The sequence below is a fragment of the Balaenoptera ricei genome, chromosome 2, assembly GCF_028023285.1.
Source record: "Balaenoptera ricei isolate mBalRic1 chromosome 2, mBalRic1.hap2, whole genome shotgun sequence".
Taxonomy (NCBI): Eukaryota; Metazoa; Chordata; class Mammalia; order Artiodactyla; family Balaenopteridae; genus Balaenoptera; species Balaenoptera ricei.
The window spans coordinates 177,839,448-177,858,134 of record NC_082640.1 but is presented as its reverse complement, the minus strand read 5'-3'; the positions used below and the strand labels follow the sequence as shown (position 1 = coordinate 177,858,134).

The 18,687-nt window shown below is 35.4% G+C and overlaps 1 protein-coding gene across 3 annotated transcripts in view; it reads right to left on the bottom strand.

Moving 5' to 3' along the window:
* PPP4R4 (protein phosphatase 4 regulatory subunit 4) overlaps positions 1–18,687 on the bottom strand; it is a 115,223-nt gene that overhangs the window by 10,291 nt on the left and 86,245 nt on the right. For all 3 annotated transcript variants that reach the window (XM_059914920.1, XM_059914921.1, XM_059914922.1), the window contains 7 exons: positions 16,959–17,106; positions 12,807–12,951; positions 9,985–10,026; positions 9,810–9,884; positions 4,604–4,673; positions 4,086–4,169; positions 3,688–3,781 (listed from right to left, as the gene is read on the bottom strand). In XM_059914920.1, the coding sequence (XP_059770903.1) occupies positions 3,688–3,781; positions 4,086–4,169; positions 4,604–4,673; positions 9,810–9,884; positions 9,985–10,026; positions 12,807–12,951; positions 16,959–17,106 (658 nt within the window). The remainder of the gene's footprint in view (positions 1–3,687; positions 3,782–4,085; positions 4,170–4,603; positions 4,674–9,809; positions 9,885–9,984; positions 10,027–12,806; positions 12,952–16,958; positions 17,107–18,687) is intronic.

The following is an 18,687-nucleotide window of genomic DNA, read 5'->3' as shown; positions in this document are numbered from 1 at the left end:
AGGAAACACAAGCCTTAAATGACACATTAGACCAGATAAACTTAATTGATAATTATAGGACATTCCATCCGAAAGCAGCAGAATACACTTTCTTCTCAAGTGCACATGGAACATTCTCCAGGATAGATCACATCTTGGGTCACAAATCAAGCCTCAGTAAATTTAAGAAAACTGAAATCATATCAAGCGTCTTTTCAGACCACAACGCTATGATATTAGAAATAAATTACAGGAAAAAAACTGTAAAAAACACAAACACATAGAAGCTAAACAATATGTTATTAAATAACCCATGGATAACTGAAGAAATCAAAGAGGAAATCAAAAAATACCTAGAAACAAATGACAACGAAAACATGACGACCAAAAACCTATGGGATACAACAAAAAGCAGTTCTAAGAGGGAAGTTTATAGCAATACAATCTTACCTCAAGAAACAAAAAAAATCTCAAACAACCTAACCTTACACATAAAGCAACTAGAGAAAGAAGAACAAACAAAACCCAAAGTTAGTAGAAGAAAAATCATAAAGATCAGAGCAGAAGTAAACGAAATAGAAATGAAGAAAACAACAGCAAAGATCAATGAAACTAAAAGCTGGTTCTTTGAGAAGATAAACAAAATTGATAAACCATTAGCCAGACTCATCAAGAAAAAAAAGGGAGAGGACTCAAATCAATAAAACTAGAAATGAAAAAGGAGAAGTTACAACTGACACCACAGAAATACAAAGGATCATAAGAGACTACTACAAGCAACTATATGCCAATAAAATGGACAACCTGGAAGAAATGGACAAATTCTTAGAAAGGTATAACTTTCCAAGACTGAACCAGTAAGAAACAGAAAATATGAACAGACCAATCACAAGTAATGAAATTGAAACTGTGATTAAAAATCTTCCAACAAACAGAAGTCCTGGAGCAGATGGCTTCACAGGTGAATTCTATCAAGCATTTAGAGAAGAGCTAACACCCATCCTTCTCAAACTCTTCCAAAAAATTGCAGAGGAAGGAACACTCCCAAGCTCATTCTACGAGGCCACCATCACCCTGACACCAAAACCAGACAAAGATATCACGAAAAAAGAAAATTAGAGGCCAATATCTCTGAGGAACACAGACACAAAAATCCTCAACAAAATACTAGCAAACAGAATCCAACAACACATTAAAAGGATCACACGCCATGATCAAGTGGGACTTATCCCAGAGATACTAGGATTCTTCAATATATGCAAATCAATCAATGTGATATACTATATTAACAAATTGAAGAATAAAAACCATATGATCATCTCAATAGATGCAGAAAAAGCTTTTGACAAAATTCAACACCCATTTATGATAAAAACTCTCCAGAAAGTGGGCATAGAAGGAACCTACCTCAACATAATAAAGGCCATATAAGACAAATCCACAGCAAACATCATTCTCAATGGTAAAAAAACTGAAAGTATTTCCTTTAAGTTCAGGAACAAGACAAGGATGTCCACTCTTGCCACTATCATTCAACATAGTTTTGGAAGTCCTAGCCACGGCAATCAGAGAAGAAAAAGGAATAAAAGGAATCCAAATTGGAAAAGAAGTAAAACTGTCACTGTTTGCAGATGACATGATACCATACATGGAAGCCATCAGAAAACTAGTAGAGTTTACCAATGAATTTGGTAAAGTTGCAGGATACAAAATTAATACAAAGAAATCTCTTGCATTCCTATACACTAACAATGAAAAATCATAAAGAGATATTAAGGAAACAATCCTATTTACCATTGCAACAAAAGAATAAAATACCTAGGAATAAACCTACCTAAGGAGACAAAAGACTTGTACTCAGAAAACTATAGGATACTGATGAAAGAAGTCAAAGACGACACAAACAGATGGAGAAACATACCATGTTCTTGGATTGGAAGAATCAATACTGTGAAAATGACTATACTACCCAAAGCAATCTACAGATTCAATGTACTCCCTATCAAATTACCAATGGCACTGTTCACAGAATTAGAACAAAAAATTTTACAATTTGTATGGAAACACAAAAGATCCTGAATAGCCAAAGCAATCTTGAGAACGAAAAACAGAGCTGGAAGAATCAGGCTCCCTGACTTCAGACTATACTACAAAGCTACATTCATCAAGACAGTATGGTACTGGCACAAAAACAGAAAAATAAATCAACGGAACAGGATACAAAGCCCAGAGATAAACCCACACACCTATGGTCACCTAATCCATGACAAAGGAGGCAAGAATATACAATAGAGAAAAGACAGTCTCTTCAGTAAGTGGTGCTGGGAAAACTGGACAGCTACATGTAAAAGAATAAAATTAGAACACTCCCTAACACCACACACAAAAATAAACTCAAAATGGATTAAAGACCTAAATGTAAGGCCAGACACTATAAAACTCTTAGAGGAAAACATAGGCAGAACACTCTGACATAAATCTCAGAAAGATCTTTTTTGACCCACCTCCTAGAGTATGAAAATAAAAACAAAAATAAACAAGTGGGACCTAATTAAACTTAAAAGTTTTTGCACAGCAAAGGAAACCATAAACAAAATGAAAAGACAACACTCAGAATGGGATAAAATATTTTCAAACAAAGCAACTGACAAGGGATTAATCTCCAAAATATACAAACAGCTCATGCAGCTCAATATCAAAAAAAAAAAACAACCCAATGAAAAAATGGGCAGAAGACCTAAATAGACATTTCTCCAAAGAAGACATACAGATGTCCAAGAAACACATGAAAAGGTGCTCAACGCCACTAATTATTAGAGAGATGCAAGTCAAAACTACAATGAGGTATCACCTCACACCAGTCCGAATGGCCATCATCAAAAAATCTACAAACAAAAATGCTGGAGAGGATGTGGAGAAAACGGAACCCTCCTACACTGTTGGTGGGAATGTAAATTGGTACAGCCACTATGGAGAACACTATGGAGGTTCCTCAAAAAACTAAAAATAGAATTACCATATGACCCAGCAATCCCACTACTGGGCATATACCCAGAGAAAACCATAATTCAAAAAGACACATGCACACCAATGTTCATTGCAGCACTATTTACAACAGTCAGGACATGGAAGCAACCTAAATGTCCATCAACAGAGGAATAGATAAAGAAGATGTGGTTCATATATACAAGGGAATATTATTCAGCCATAAAAAGGAACGAAATAGTGCCATTTGCAGAGGCATGGATAGACCTACAGACTGTCATACAGAGTGAAGTAAGTCAGAAATAGAAAAAGGAACATTGTATAATATCACTTATATGTGGAATCTAGAAAAATGGTACAGATGAACTTATTTGCAAAGCAGAAATAGAGACACAGATGTGGAGAACAAACTTATGGATACCAAGGGGGAAGAGAGGTCGGAATGAATTGGGAGATTGGGATTGACATAAACACACTACTATGTATAAAATAGATAACTAACGAGAACCTACTGTATAGCACAGGGAACGCTACTCAATGCTCTGTGGTCACTTAAATGGGAAGGAAATCTAAAAAAGAGGGGATATATGTATACATATAACTGATTCACTTTGCTGTACAGCAGAAACTAACACAACATTGTAAAGCAACTATACTCCAATAAAAATTAATAAAAAAATAAATAAAAATTAAGTCAAAATGTGAGTAGCTGACAGATCATACCCAGCACACTTGTCTAAGTTGCCATATTTTGCATGAAAAGCTTGATTATTAAAAGAGTGGCTTCGAATCAATTTGGATTTCTTGATTTCTTTGCCTAGAGTAACAAGCAAAAGGAAAATGCAATTGTTTAGTTCATCAGTTCATCCTTAGCTGCCCCAACCCCATTTCCTCTCCAACTCCCACAATTTTCAGTAAAACACTGACAGGTGTAGCTTCCTTTCCTTAGCTTGACCTGACTGGTGTATCTCTTACCCCTACTGCCCATTAAGAACCATCAAAACAACTAACAGTAAAAGGCAAAAGGTGCCTTCAAATAATATATCTCAGCTCATGGAGTGACTTCCCTGTAATTATTGTTTAGGAAAGGAAAAAAGGAGACACAAAAACAAGTTTCTTACTTGTGGATTGGGTGCCAGAAGTGGGTCCGGGGACAGAAATGGGGATGTTCTTGGGCAGAGTTGTTGGTGTCTTGGTGTCTCTACCTAAAACAAACTCTGATTTAAGTGCTATAATTTCCTCTGAGTTCTTATTAATCCCCATACACATACAAGGCAATGCAGAGAATATGAATCACTATCCCTAGTGAAGCAACACTCTTTTCCAAATCTTACTTTTTATATATTTAAATATTTCAATCTTAGTTATTCAGTGATCAATTTCACAATCTTATTGCTGTTACCAAACTTCAAACTTTCCTTAGAAGGATCTGAACCTCCACATTGATCCTCACCATTTATTCATGTACTCCTAAATCTATATCACAGTTAGCAGCCAATTTTTGAAAACAACTTTGATAAATGAAAGAAAGTGAAGTGATTTTTCATATTAAATTTAAAACTAAGCATGGTCTCTCAGCATGCTAGGATGCAACATCAGTTGGGTACCTTGGTGATAAAGACATGCGAAAACTACTTACGTTTCTTTTCAAAGGTTTTATCACTCATGGGCCTTCCATCATTTTGTTGCTTTTCTTTTTCTAATTGTTCCTATTAATAAAACAGTATCTTAGCATTAAAAGTAAGCATTAGATTTAGAAAATTGTTCTAATCAGAAATTACTCTAAGCTTTAGAGGTACAGATACAGTTCACAAAAATATGTAACAGAAGTAATTTGTTTTTCCAAATTAGTGTCTAAAGAAGTCACAGTTCTTTCAGATTTGTGTTTTTTTTTAACATCTACAGAATTGTGCCCTTGGAGGCTTGTCAAACTAAAACAATGAGTTTAGTAGCATTGTTGTGATGAGCCGTTAATTTCTACAACATATTTACTAATTCTCATCAGCAAAATGTGTTACTACTGGCCCTTTCCATTTCTGACTGATACATGGCAAAATAATGTTCTTCTTTTAAAAGAATGAGAGAAAAGGAAATGATCTTTTAGATATTATTTAAATGTTCTATTGAAGTATAATACATACAGAGAAAGTGCACAAATATAAGTGTACAGCTCAATAAATTTTCCCGAAGTGAACACACCCATATAATCAGCTCCCAGACCAAGAAACAAAATGTTACCCAAACTCAAAGAGTTCTTTATCCCAACAGTATAGCCAAGAAAAATCAATAAACATATCAAGTTCTGAACAAACATGGCATAACTGACATGTACAGAACACTACAATCAACACTGGAGAACATACATTCTTTTCAAGTGCACATGTAAAATAAAAAGGCAGAGAAAATAGACAAGATAAAAAATTTTCCACATAGAACTGGACTGCATAAAAAACTATTAAATAAAAATTCTAAAACTGAAAATAAAACATGCAAAACTGAAAAATATCACTAAGTGAGCTTAACAGTAGTGTTACCTGCTTCATCTTTTCCTCTACTATCTTGATCATATTAATCACAGTTGTCTTGAAGTCCTTGTCTGCTAACTCTAATATCAGGATCATCTGTGGATCTTTTGCTATTCTCTGATTTTTGTCTTGGGTTTAGGTCATTAAGTCCTAACATTTTTTAGAGTCTGCTTATTCTCTACATCTTCTACCACTGGCAATCCTGAACTCTAATCTTTGGCTTAGACTGCTGAAATAATGCAATTTGCTTTTCAGAGGATTTCCATTTAAGTTTTTAATCTCACAGCATAATTCTCTGCAGAAAAATAGACAATATAAAAAATCAGAATTTTAGAACTGACAAATAGAGTAATGGAAATTTTAAAATCAGTGGAGAGGCTCAGCAGCCAAATGCAGAGGGCAGGAAAAGAACTGGTGACACTGAAGATGGATCAACAGAAATTATTCACTCTGAGTAGCAGAGTTTAAGGAAAAAAAAAAAAAGAAAGAAAGAAAGAACAAAGCCTCATGGACCTGTGGGATAATATCAAAAGATTTAACATATGTGCAATTGGAGACCCAGAGGTATAAGAGTGAGGAACTGGGACAGAACATATATTGAAATAAATAATGGCTCAAACCTTCCCAAATTTGGGAAATGATACACATTTACAGATTCAGGAAGCTCAGCAAATCCAAGACAGAACAAATTTGAAGCTAATCATGCCTAAAAACATCACAAGCAAACTGCTAAAGACAAAAAAGAAAAGAAAAAATCTTGGAAGTAGCCAGAGACAACATTATATAGAGAAGAGTAATAATTCAAATGAGAACAGATATTTTATCAGATGCTATGGAGACCACAACACAGACAGAAACACTTCTTAAAGTACAGTATAAAAAAGGCTGTAAACCCAGAATTCTGTATCCAATAAAAATATCCTTTAGAGAGAAAGGCACAAATAAGACATTTTAGATAAAGGAAAATGAAGATAATTTGTTACAAAATACTTGCACTCCGAGAACTTCCAAAGAAAGTTCTTCAGGCTGAAGGGAAAAAATAAGAGGGAAATTTGGGTCCTAAGCAATGAATGAAGAGCACTGGAAATGGTAAACATCTGAGTAAACACACAGGTTTACTCTCTTAAGTTCTTCAAGATACATATGACAACTTAAAGCAAAAATTATCACACTGACTGGTGGGGTTTTCAGTGCAGATGTAATTCACATGACAAGTGTAACATAAAGAACAGTATGGAGCAGGTAAAGGGTTCTGTATCACTGTTAAATAAAGTAGTACAATATTAACAATAAGAAGACTATAAAAGGTTAGGTATGTCTGCTGTAATCTCTAGAGAAAACACCAAAAAGCAATTCAAAAGAAAAGGGGGGGGGGGACCGAAGAGACAGAGAGAAACACCAATCACTGAGATAAAAATATAACAGGGGGTATCACCATAGATTCTATATACATTAGAAGGATAATATAAGAATATTATAAACAGCATATGCCAACAAATTGGACAGCTTAGATGACATGGACAAATTGGGGGGGGGGAGCAACTTATCAAACTGACAAAAAAGAAAGAAAATCTGAATCGTTTTATAGCTATTAAAGTAATTGAATGAATTATCAAAATCCTTCCAAAATGAAAACTTTGAGTTTCACTAGTGAATTCTATCAAACACTCAAGGAAAAAAAAAAAACCAATTTTATACAAAATTTGTCAGAAAATAGAGGAAGTGGTAATACTATCCATCTCATTTTATGAGGCCAGAATAACTCTAACACCAAATTTAAAAGACCCAAGAAATTACCCCAAAAATTATAAACCAGTTTCCACCATGAATTTATGAATACAACGGCAAAATTCCTTTAAATAAATTAGCCAAGCATCCAACAGCGGAGAAAAGGACAATATATCATCACCAAATAGAGTTTAATCCCAAAATATAAAATCGGTTTACCATTTGAAAAATCAATGTAACTCAGTGTTTTAACACAATGAAAGTAGAAAAACAAATATCATTTCAGGAAATGCAGAAAAAGCATCTGACAAAATTCAACAATCATTCATAAAAACTCTCAGCAGACTAGGAATAGAAGCGATAAATGGCATCTATATTAAACCTATTGGTAACACCATACCTAATGATGAAAGATTGAACTGCTTCCCCCTAAGATCAATAAAAAGACAAAGATGCCTACTTGCATCACTTTTATTAGTCAGAGGTCTCTTATTATACTGGAGGTCCTGGACCTTTTAATACGACAAAAAGAAAGAAATAAAAGGCACAAACACTGAACAGGAAGAAGTAATCCTACTGTACTAAAAGATGACATAATGGCTCAGGTAGACTGTCTTATTAAATCTAAAAACCAACTTCTACAACAAATAAGCAAACTTAGCACATTTGCAAAATACAAGGTTAATATACAAAAATCAATAGTATTCTTAAGCTCCAGCAACAAAAAACTGGAAAGTAAAACTTTAAATTACACTTCCATTTACAATGCCAAGACACGTAATATACTAGAAATAAATCTAACAAAAGACTGCCTTGAACTCTACACTTAACTCTACCAAAACTAAGTAAAGAAGACTAAATAAATGAAGTGATAGACAATGTTCATGGATTAGAAGACTTATATTGTTAAGATGGCAATTCTCCAAATTGACCTACAGATCAATGCTAATTAACACAATCCTAACTAAAATTCCAGCAGGCTTTTTATAGAAATTGATAAACTGATTCTAAACTTTGTTTCAAGATGAAAAGGGCCTCTACTGGCCAAAGCAATTTTTTAAAAAGTTGGAAAAGTTACCCTACCTGATTTTAAGAATTACTATAAAGTTATAGCGATCAAGATAGTTTGGAATTGCCAAAAAGATAAACCTATAAATTACTGCAACAGAATGGGAGTCAAGAAACAGACATATGTATATATGGACAATTGATTTTTTTAAAAAAGGTGCTAAGGAAATTCAATGGGGAAAGTAAAGTTTTCAATAAATGGCATTAGAATAATTGCTCATTGAGACGGAAAAAATAAACATATATAAAAATTAACCTGAAATGAATCATAGACCTAAATGTAAAACCTAAAACTAAAATTCCTAGAAGAAAACATAGGAAAAAGTCTTTATAATTTGGGGCTAGACAAAAGATTCTTAGAACAAAAAAGCATGAACTATGCTAAAAGAAAAAAAGGATAAGTTGGACTTCATCAAAATTAAAAACTTCTTCTCTTCCAAAGACACCATTAAGCACAGACTCCAAGAAAATATTCATAAAATGTATCTCTGACCAAGGAGTTGTATTCAGAGTTTATAAAGAACTCTCACAACTCAGTAAGAAGATAAACAAAAACCACTTTAAAATCTGAAAAGAGACTTCATCGACTAAGATATAAGGATGGCCAATACACAAAGGAAAAGATGCTCAGCCTCCTTAGGCATCAGGGATAAGCAATTAGAGATAACATTACATACCCACCCTCTCGAGCATTAGAGAGGATACGGGGTAACTGAAACTCTCCACCACAGCCAATGGGCATGTAAAACGGCACAGGCACTTTGTAAAACAGTCTTTGTTTTTAAGTTAAGTGTAGTTTACCATATGATCCAGCCATTCCATTCCTAAGTTATTTCCCCAAGAGAAATGAAAACTTATGTCCACTCAAAGACTTCTTCACTAATGTTCCCAAGCTAGAAGTAACCCAAATGTCCGTTAAGACGTGGATAAACACGTTGTGGTATATCCGCAGTATGGACTACTACTACTCAGAGATAAAAAGGAATGACCTCTTTATATGCACAAAAACATGGATGAATCTCAAAGTAATCATGCTGATGGAAAGAAGCATGACCCAAAAAGGTACTAACATATGATTCAATTTATATAAATTCTAAAAAATGCAAACTAATTTACAGTGACAGAAACTAGATTAGTGGTTGCTAGGGACTAGAGTAGAAGATGTGAATCACAAAGGGGGCATAAGGAAATTTTTGAAGGAATGGCAACATTTGGTATTTTATATTCTGGTTTCATGGATATGTCTATATGTCAAAATTCACCAAATTGCACACTTTAAGTATTTGCAGTTAATCATAAGGCAATTATACTTCAATAAGGTAGTTTTTTTCTAAAAGGCTCTCAAATGTAGTTTTCCTTACAATTCATAAAAGAACATATTTCAAAAGGTCAGGATTCTTCTTCAGTCATTTAGGGAAAATAAAAGTAGTATGAAACTAAAAGAAATTATTGATTAGATTTAATAACAAAGCACAGTTAATACTGGTCAGAAAAGAGTATGTCTGTGTGTGTGTGAAAACATACCATTTCCAAAAGAAGTAGCTCTTCTCTTTCTTTCTCTTGATCCAACAAATCTTTTTCATAAAATTTTTTCTGAAACTAAGTTTAAAGTTTAAAATGAAATTGTGAAACATTAATGATGAGTCTCTGCCAATTTTTAAATATTCCTTTCAACATAAGGTAAAGAGAGTGTACTCACAGCGTCCATGGACATTTCCATTCTGTCCAACTCTAACACAGTCTGCAAAGAAAATGTCTGAAATTATTCAACAGTAATTAAATTAAATCAACTAATGATTTCTCAGAAAGACTCCTTTTCCAGAGGGAGGATCAAAGAAGAGACTTCTCCACTATGTGAAAGGCTTTCATATAACATGTGATTGATTTAAAAAAAATTTTTTCTCCATTGTAAGAATTAAGTAGAATTTCAATTACATTTTGAAGTTAATGAATAAAAAATCAAACAGCAAAAAAAAAAAAAAAAAAAAAAAAGAAAGTCTCTAAAGTTCTTCCCAACTCTACGTTGTGTTTTTAATCAACCTCTATATATTAACACCAGGATCCACTTAAACTTTTAAAAGTTTTTCAACTTAAGAAAAGCAAGTGTAGGGCTTCCCTGGTGGCGCAGTGGTTAAGAATCCACCTGCCAATGCAGGGACCACAGGTTCGAGCCCTGGGCTGGGAAGATCCCACATGCCGCGGAGCAACTAAGCCCGTGCCCCACAACTACCGAGCCTACGCTCTAGAGCCCACGAGCCACAACTACTGAGCCCGCGTGCTACAACTACAGAAGCCCGTGCACCTAGAGCCCATGCTCCGCAACAAGAGAAGCCACCACAATGAGAAGCCTGCGCACCGCAACAAAGAGTAGCCCCCACTCACCACAACTAGAGAAAGCCCGTGCACAGCAACAAAGACCCAACACAGCCAAAAATAAATTAATTAATTAATTTTTTTAAAAAAAGAAAAGCAAGTGTAGAGGATTATTTTAAATACTAAACACATGCAATTTAGTTTCTAATAACTTCCTGTGCCACTCTTTTCTGAATCTTCAGAAATACAATATAATTTTTGAATTTTTAAAAAAATCTTTTAGCTAAATATATACAAAGCTAGGTATCATTGGGCTTAATATCCTTAGTTCCCTGCCACAGAAACTTTTGATTATTATGACATTTTAACCAATAGAAAAAAGCATTCTCTTAATTTAGTATTTGTCTTTCAGAATACATTGGTCTGCAATAAATTATTTCAATCAAACAATGGCCCATCTAATCCAGGGTTCTGTCTCTGATAGAGGACAGTACTTTTTTACAGGAGTAACTTTGATGGCCAGGATAAAGTACATTTATTCATATGCCCAAAGCTATCCATTGCAAACATAATATTTATTTGAAATTTTATTTTTATGCTGAAATTTATGAAAATGTTATAATTTATGGCATGAAATAGCCCTTTTAAATGAAATTACTTTTCATCTTAAAAAACTGACTAAACTATTTCATTTTTAACCCAAAGCTTTGAATAGCTTCCTGAGAGTTTCCCATACCAATACATCAGTTTGATAAACATTATACTATAGAATTTTCATGGGACAGACTGACTTCCTCATGTGACATGTTCTTAAAATAAGGGCTGTACTCCAGAATAATCCATTGAAAGTTAATAATCTATCAATTTAATTATATCATTTTTGCCCCTATTTATGGGGTCAGCTTGAGTTACCTCTTCAGTTAATAAATTCTCTCAAAAAAGTAAGTAACTGTCTCATGTTTACTATTTTGAAAGTTAACTCCATTGCCTATACTTCTGTAATTAAACGGTAAAGACAGAAATATCTGATAGAAACAAATGTTATGTGTATCTATGTTTTTAGATTTAGATGCATGTCCAGACTCTGGGTATTTCTGATTATTTCAGTTAATGAAAGAAGAATTTACATTTCAGTAAAATAAAATTATACTAATTAATACTAAGTTATCAAATCACTTTATTAAAAAGTTCCTTATGCAACATCTGGCAATGATCTCTAGAGGAAAAAAAAAAAAAATCAAAGGACTCTTTTTTTTTTCCTCACCGTCGACACCAAGTTACTTAAGACATTAATAAATTAACTTCTCTCACTACAAATAAATGCCCAAAAACTATGTGTCCTGAACTTCACATTCAGATTCATAAAAGTAATGATTTTTTTCTTGAATTTTATTTTATTTATTTTTTTATACAGCAGGTTCTTATTAGTCATCCATTTTATACACATCAGTGTATATACATGTCAATCCGAATCTCCCAATTCATCACCATAAAAGTAATGATTTTAATTTGACATAACCTTATAAAAATATTCGTTACATGCTCAACCAAAAGGTTTTGAAGATTATAAAGTATTTTAAGGTTTGACTTCACTAACCCAAATGTTTACTGTGTTAGTGTTCCAATACTGCCAACAATCCATATAAGATCACAGGCTAAAACAAAACAAACAAAAACCAATAAGACACAACGTTACAGAATTGAACAGTGGTAGGGTCTATATTGAGCCCTGGCTCTGCCACTTGCCAAGAAGATCTGAAGCAAACATTTGAACATTTCTAGGTCTAGAGCTTCTGCAAAGTCCAACAGATCACTGAAGGCCCTTCCAGCCCTTTCAGGGCTAAGTTTCTATCAAATGTGACTTTCCCAATTATACCAACAAAGTTTTCCCAATTCTAATCACTTATAAAGAGTTTGGTGAATGAAGTACTCATTCATTATGAGCTGAACAGTATTTACTGAGTACCTAAAATGTAAGCTCTCTCGTAGAGCTTATATCACCAGTAATAAAAGATTAATGTCTCAGTGCCCTCTAGAAGGAACTTCCATATCCAGTTGGAGCACACATCAACCAAGTCAGTTACTAATTCTTACTACTCTAGCAGTGATAGAAATATTTTAACACATTGCTATCCCATCAAGCTAAGATAGTGAGGCTGTGATGAACACTGCAAGAAAGGCAAAGGTCGTGGCAAGAGGGACGCTTACTCTTTTCACAGTGGCCAGAACATCTTTATCTTTTTCTTGACAGAGGAGTTTTCTCACACACATTTCTAACTGTTGAAGTAGATGTTTATCTGCAGGGATCTTCAGGGTAGATTTCACTTTGGGCAACAAGTAGCAAAGTTTCATTCTGCAATAAATTGAAAGTATTAACTTGGGAGTGAATTTAATAAATAAGAATGACAGTCACATGAAATTGAAAGAAAACTCAAGCTTTGGCTAGCCTGACAGTTAATTTCTTATGCAACAAATGTCTACGGAGGGCCTATGATGAGTCAAGCGTTCATTATTCTGGGTGCTGAGATACTGCAGTGGATAAAACCAACAAAATTCTCTGCTGTCACAGAGCTTACGTTCTAGTACACGGGTAGGGAGAGAGGATAAACAAATACGTAAAATGTCTGTCAAATAGTGGTAAATGCTGCAGAGAAAAATAAAGCAGGGAAAGACGACGAAGGAGTACAAGGAGGGGGATTACAAGTTCCAAACAGGTGGTCAGAGAGGCTTTTAGTCAAGATTTCACTGAAAAGATGACATTTAAGCAAAGACTTAAAGTAAATTAGGGACTAAGCCTTGTGACTATCTAGAGAAAACCACTACAGTAAGAGCAAGTGCCCCGTCAGGGGAGCTTGCCTTAGAAGTTGCCCCAAATTAACAAATTGGCCAAAACTGGCAAACTGGCTAGCATGGCTAGAACAGAGCAAAAACGAAATTAGCTGGAGGCCTCAGAGTGGAAACAGGAGGCCAGTTCATCCGGGGCCTTGCAGGTCACGGTTTGGAGACTGGTTTTTATTTTGAGAGCAATGAGAAGCCATGGAGGGTTTTGCACAGCAGAGTGAAATGATTTGACTTAACGTTTGGAAAGTATCATCTGGCTACTGTATTGAGATTAGACTGTAGGTGGTCAAGGACAAAAGGGACACGGGGTGGCAGGGGGCTCTTTCAGTAATTCAGGCAAGAGATGATGGTGGCTTGAACCGGAGTGGCAGCAGTGAGGTGGTGGGAAGTGGTTTGATTCTGAATATATTTTACAAGCGGCAGGATGTGCAGAGGGCTTGGAAGTGGAGTGACACAAAGGAAGTCACGGCTTTGACCTGAACAACTGGCAAGACGAAATGGTTATTTACTGAGACGGAGAAGACTGCAGAAGGAGCAAGTGCAGATGAGGAAGATGGGGATTAACTGGACAGATGAAGTCTGACGAGCCTGTTAGGTAGTCGATGGAAATCCTAGTGGGCAGTTGGCTCAATGAGTCTTCTGTCCAGGGTGAATGTCCATGCTGGAGATTTGCAGTCAGGAATCTTCAGCACACAGTTGATACAGAAGCCATGAGACTGGAGAATCACCCAGGCAAGTAAGTGCAGTTTGAGAAGAAGAGATAAAAGGAGAGCATCTACAGCACCACCACAGTCTAAATGGGGCTGATAAAGAAGCAACAGGCAAACTGAAGAATTCCAGAGAGGTGAAAGGAAATCCAGGAAAGTATTAAAAAAACCAACCAACCAAACAAACAGACAAAAAAACTTCCTAGGAAAAGATGGTGCAGGAAATGTTCTGCTTTGCTAAGCTAAAATTCTACTGCTTTGCCAGGGCTGGTTGTCTAACTTGGGGCTGCCGTCTTCATTCATTCATTCATTCATTCATTCATCTAAGAGCTCTCCAGATACTATTTTTTTATTTCTATGCCAAACCTTGAGACAACTAAGTCCCATTCCTGGAGTTCCCAGGATACCTTCTCAGCTGAGCCTTCAGTTGAGGATTCTTATACAATAAAATCTGCTTTTTATTCAACCAAAAAGGCAAAAGAAGCTCCTCCTCTAGAATTTTCATCTCTGTACATAGCAATAATAGTCCCAAACTTATTCAGCACTCACCACGGATACTGCCAAGCATGGTAATGCTTTCTCTAATTAAGGGGTCCCAAATACCCCAAAGAGAATTGTTTTCATTTCTGGCAGCTGAAGAGAAGGCTCCTTTGAATACCAATAGTCTTTTTCTAGCCTTGGTATTGTCTAGACTCAGTGAATTTAAATTTTAAACATTCACTTAAGGAAAAACAATCAACAGTCCACGCACACTTCATTCTTTATAACCCAAGGCAGATCTAGAAAACATACATTCAACAGAAGCTACAGAAGCCTTAGCAGTGATTTATCTCTGTGAGAATCCTGGGCCCAGGAGATTATAAAGATTTAGAGATTAGGGATCATACTTTTCAGGTAAACGAAATTCTTTATGTACACTACCTCAAGTATTTATTCCTCAGAACACCCCATGAATTAGGTACCAAGGAAATTGATGCACAGAGAGGTTTTGTAAGTTGCCCAGACACATAGCTGGTGTAGAGCTGGAAATCAGCTCAGGGAGTATGGCTCCAGAAACTCTCCTCCTCCCCTGCATGATCCTGCCACTCTCGCCTGTAATGGCTTTCATTCTACCTGCATATTTCTAAAAGTGTTGAGCAAAGGCTTTCGTATCCAAAAGCCAGTTAGTATATGGTGTTGCTGGACCCATTTGTTAGGCTGGCAGCTGCCCAAGCAGGAGAGTGAGAACCAAGACAAACTGCTATACGATCATCTCTTACTCAGAAAAACCACCAAAATTCATAGAGCAATATTCATCTTCATCTGGTTTTTGAATTAACAGGTTGCTTTCCCTTAGAGTCAATGCTATGCTATTAGTCACACTGACTCGAGTAGAGATGATTTCACTTCCTTTCAAATAATTTTTGGGAACTGCTTGATAAATGACAATTCAACACATTGGAAGCTATTTTTCTAGAATCACAACTTCAATTTGCTAAATGTTAACAATGTGGTTGGATCCCTTAGTTATTTACCAAGAGGTAAATTCTAAAGAATTATCAACGGGGTCTTTCAATTTACTTAAAATCACTTTAAATTTGCTTTAAATCTCAAGTCAAGGAAACCTCAGCTCTAGTTTATACAGCACAGGTAAGATGCACAAAATACTAAAGCCAATGCAGTGGTACTTTCTGTATTTTCTCACCCTAAAAATACAAAACAAAACCAATGTCTAGATGTGTTCCCCTTAAATAACGCTCACAACATTCTTAGGCTGAACTTTTCAACATCTTTTGACAATTCTTCTTGGTATATTTTCTCTCAACAGCCATGCTATCAGTCTATGCTTATTGCCTGGCCAAGTCTTCCTGTTAAAAAGTATTAAATGTTTGCATGTTGTCTACAATGCACATTAGTTATTTGTAAAAGATACAAATATGTCACACAGCATGAAACTAGCATGAAGCATGGCTGGCATGTGAAAGCTCAGCAGGGAGCTCTGGAGTTCTGTTCAGGAAGTCTTGGCCAACTGACTCTGTGTCTCCTACAGATCTGAGTTCCTCAAATTCAGAACAGAGGCATAGAGCACAAATACGAAATCTAATGGCTGAGGGTTTAAAATTCTCTTCAACTCATTATGCAATATACAAATAACTCAAACAGTATGCATGTGTGCTTAATGCCACTGAATTGTACAAAATAGTTAAAATGGTAAATTTTATGTTATGTATGTTTTACCACAATTTTTAAAACAAATTAATATGCTTATTTGGGGAGGAAAAAAAGGCAAAATACATTTATTCTTTTTTTCAGTTTCCAAGCAAGCCATTTTCAGGCCTGTTTCATTTAACTTCACAGTTATTTAATCAACTCCAATTACCATTTACTGGATTTTGAAAATGTGAGACAGCTAAAAGACTTGGAAACAGCCTTACTTCTCTGAATAAATGGGCCTGTAAAAATGGACAGATCTTCTCCAAGCCAACTTTCAACTATTTTTTCCTTTAGTCTTAGAAGATATAGATAAATTAATCACATCTACTCAATCTTCTCTTGATGCCAATGTGTGTATCCAAGTGGCTGGAGAAGCCTGCCAATCTGGCTGTGACTACTGCTGTCAACCCAATAAACTAAAGACCTGAGACAGTGTTAAAAGATCACGCTTCCAGGTCCTACTGAGGCTCAATTAAGTCTACCAAGAATTTCAAAACAAGTATAAATTCTTCACTTGATTATTTTTAATTGACTAAGAAAATGCTTTTGCATATATTCATTACAGTAGATACATAAAAAATACAATTTTTTCAAATATTTTCTTGGATTGGTACCATACCTCACATTTGCTACTGGATCATGTGTCAGTTCAATAGCAGGTAGAAAGAAATATTTACAGAAAAATGATTTGGAAAAGATCTCTATAATAAATTCACAGGTATCCAAAAATCGGAGTCTATTCCAATAACTTTTTCCTTGGCCCAGTTCTAGAAACAACAACAAAAAATTATAAGTTTAATTTTTCCTACATAAAATTTCACGTGAAAAAATCACTAAGTCCATGACAATCTTTTTTATATCCACAATTTGTTTAGCAAAAACAAGAGATAAGGGGGAAAAAAACATATTATATACCCCCAAATTAATAGCACCTGAAAAAACAGAAAAAATGTATTAAACATTGCATTCAGTTCCATGAGCATTTATTAAATATTGAATGAACATATCTACTATTTTTTGATTACCCACCATGTGCTAAGTACTTTACACATTTTTTTTTTTTAATTTATTTATTTATTTATTTATTTATGGCTGTGTTGGGTCTTCGTTTCTGTGTGAGGGCTTTCTCTAGTTGTGGCAAGTGGGGGCCACTCTTCATCGCGGTGCGCAGGCCTCTCATTCTCGCGGCCTCTCTTGTTGCGGAGCACAGGCTCCAGACGCGCAGGCTCAGTAATTGTGGCTCACGGGCCTAATTGCTCCGTGGCATGTGGGATCTTCCCAGACCAGGGCTCGAACCCGTGTCCCCTGCATTGGCAGGCAGATTCTCAACCACTGCGCCACCAGGGAAGCCCAGTACTTTACACATATTATCTCATTAAATCCTGAAAGTCAATCCAATGGGATGAGAATAAATTTATTCCTCCTAAAAGGTAAGGATACTGAGATTCAGAGAGGTTAAAGCCACAGAGCTGGAAAGTACAGAGCTAGAATTCAAATGCAGGTCTGTAAAACTTCAAAATCTTTGACCAATGAAATTAACTGTTTTCTTCTTCTCGTTTCCTTAAAAATGCTTTGAAGTAAAATCATATGTAAACACGATATCACTGAAAATAATTCAAGTCAATGTTGAAAGGATAATTTTCTCTCCCTTATTACAGAAATGTTCAGAAGCAAAATTCTTAATATTTAAAACCAAATAGAGGGCTTCCCTGATGGCGCAGTGGTTGAGAATCTGCCTGCCAATGCAGGAGACACGGGTTCAAGCCCTGGTCTGGGAAGATCCCACATGCCGCGGAGCAACTAGGTCCGTGAGCCACAACTACTGAGCCTGCGCGTCTGGAGCCTGTGCTCCGCAACGAGAGAGGCCGCGATAATGAGAGGCCCGTGCACTGCGATGAAGAGTGGCCCCCACTTGCCGCAACTAGAGGAAGCCCTCGCGCAGAAACGAAGACCCAACACAGCCATAAATTAATTAATTAATTAATTAATTTTAAAAAAAACCCAAATAGAATCTCCATTCAAAATAAAACATTCTAAAGGTCAGGTCCTACCACTAAAAAAATGAAAACTGAATTAAAATACAGTAAAAAAAGGAAGATTAAAGTATATTGAGCATTATTTTTTCTTAAATGGAATTTTATGTACTCTCATTTTTTGAAAAGTGGTGATCCATACTTAAAATGGGAAACTCCAATAACCAGAAAAATTCCATTACCTGCCTATGCTGGATAACAGAGTTTAATTAAAGCATTAAGACACTACAGTCAAAGCAAGTACACAATAATTAACAAATTCACTAAGTATATATAGGTGTGCACCACTACTTCTAGAATTAACACTTTAACAAA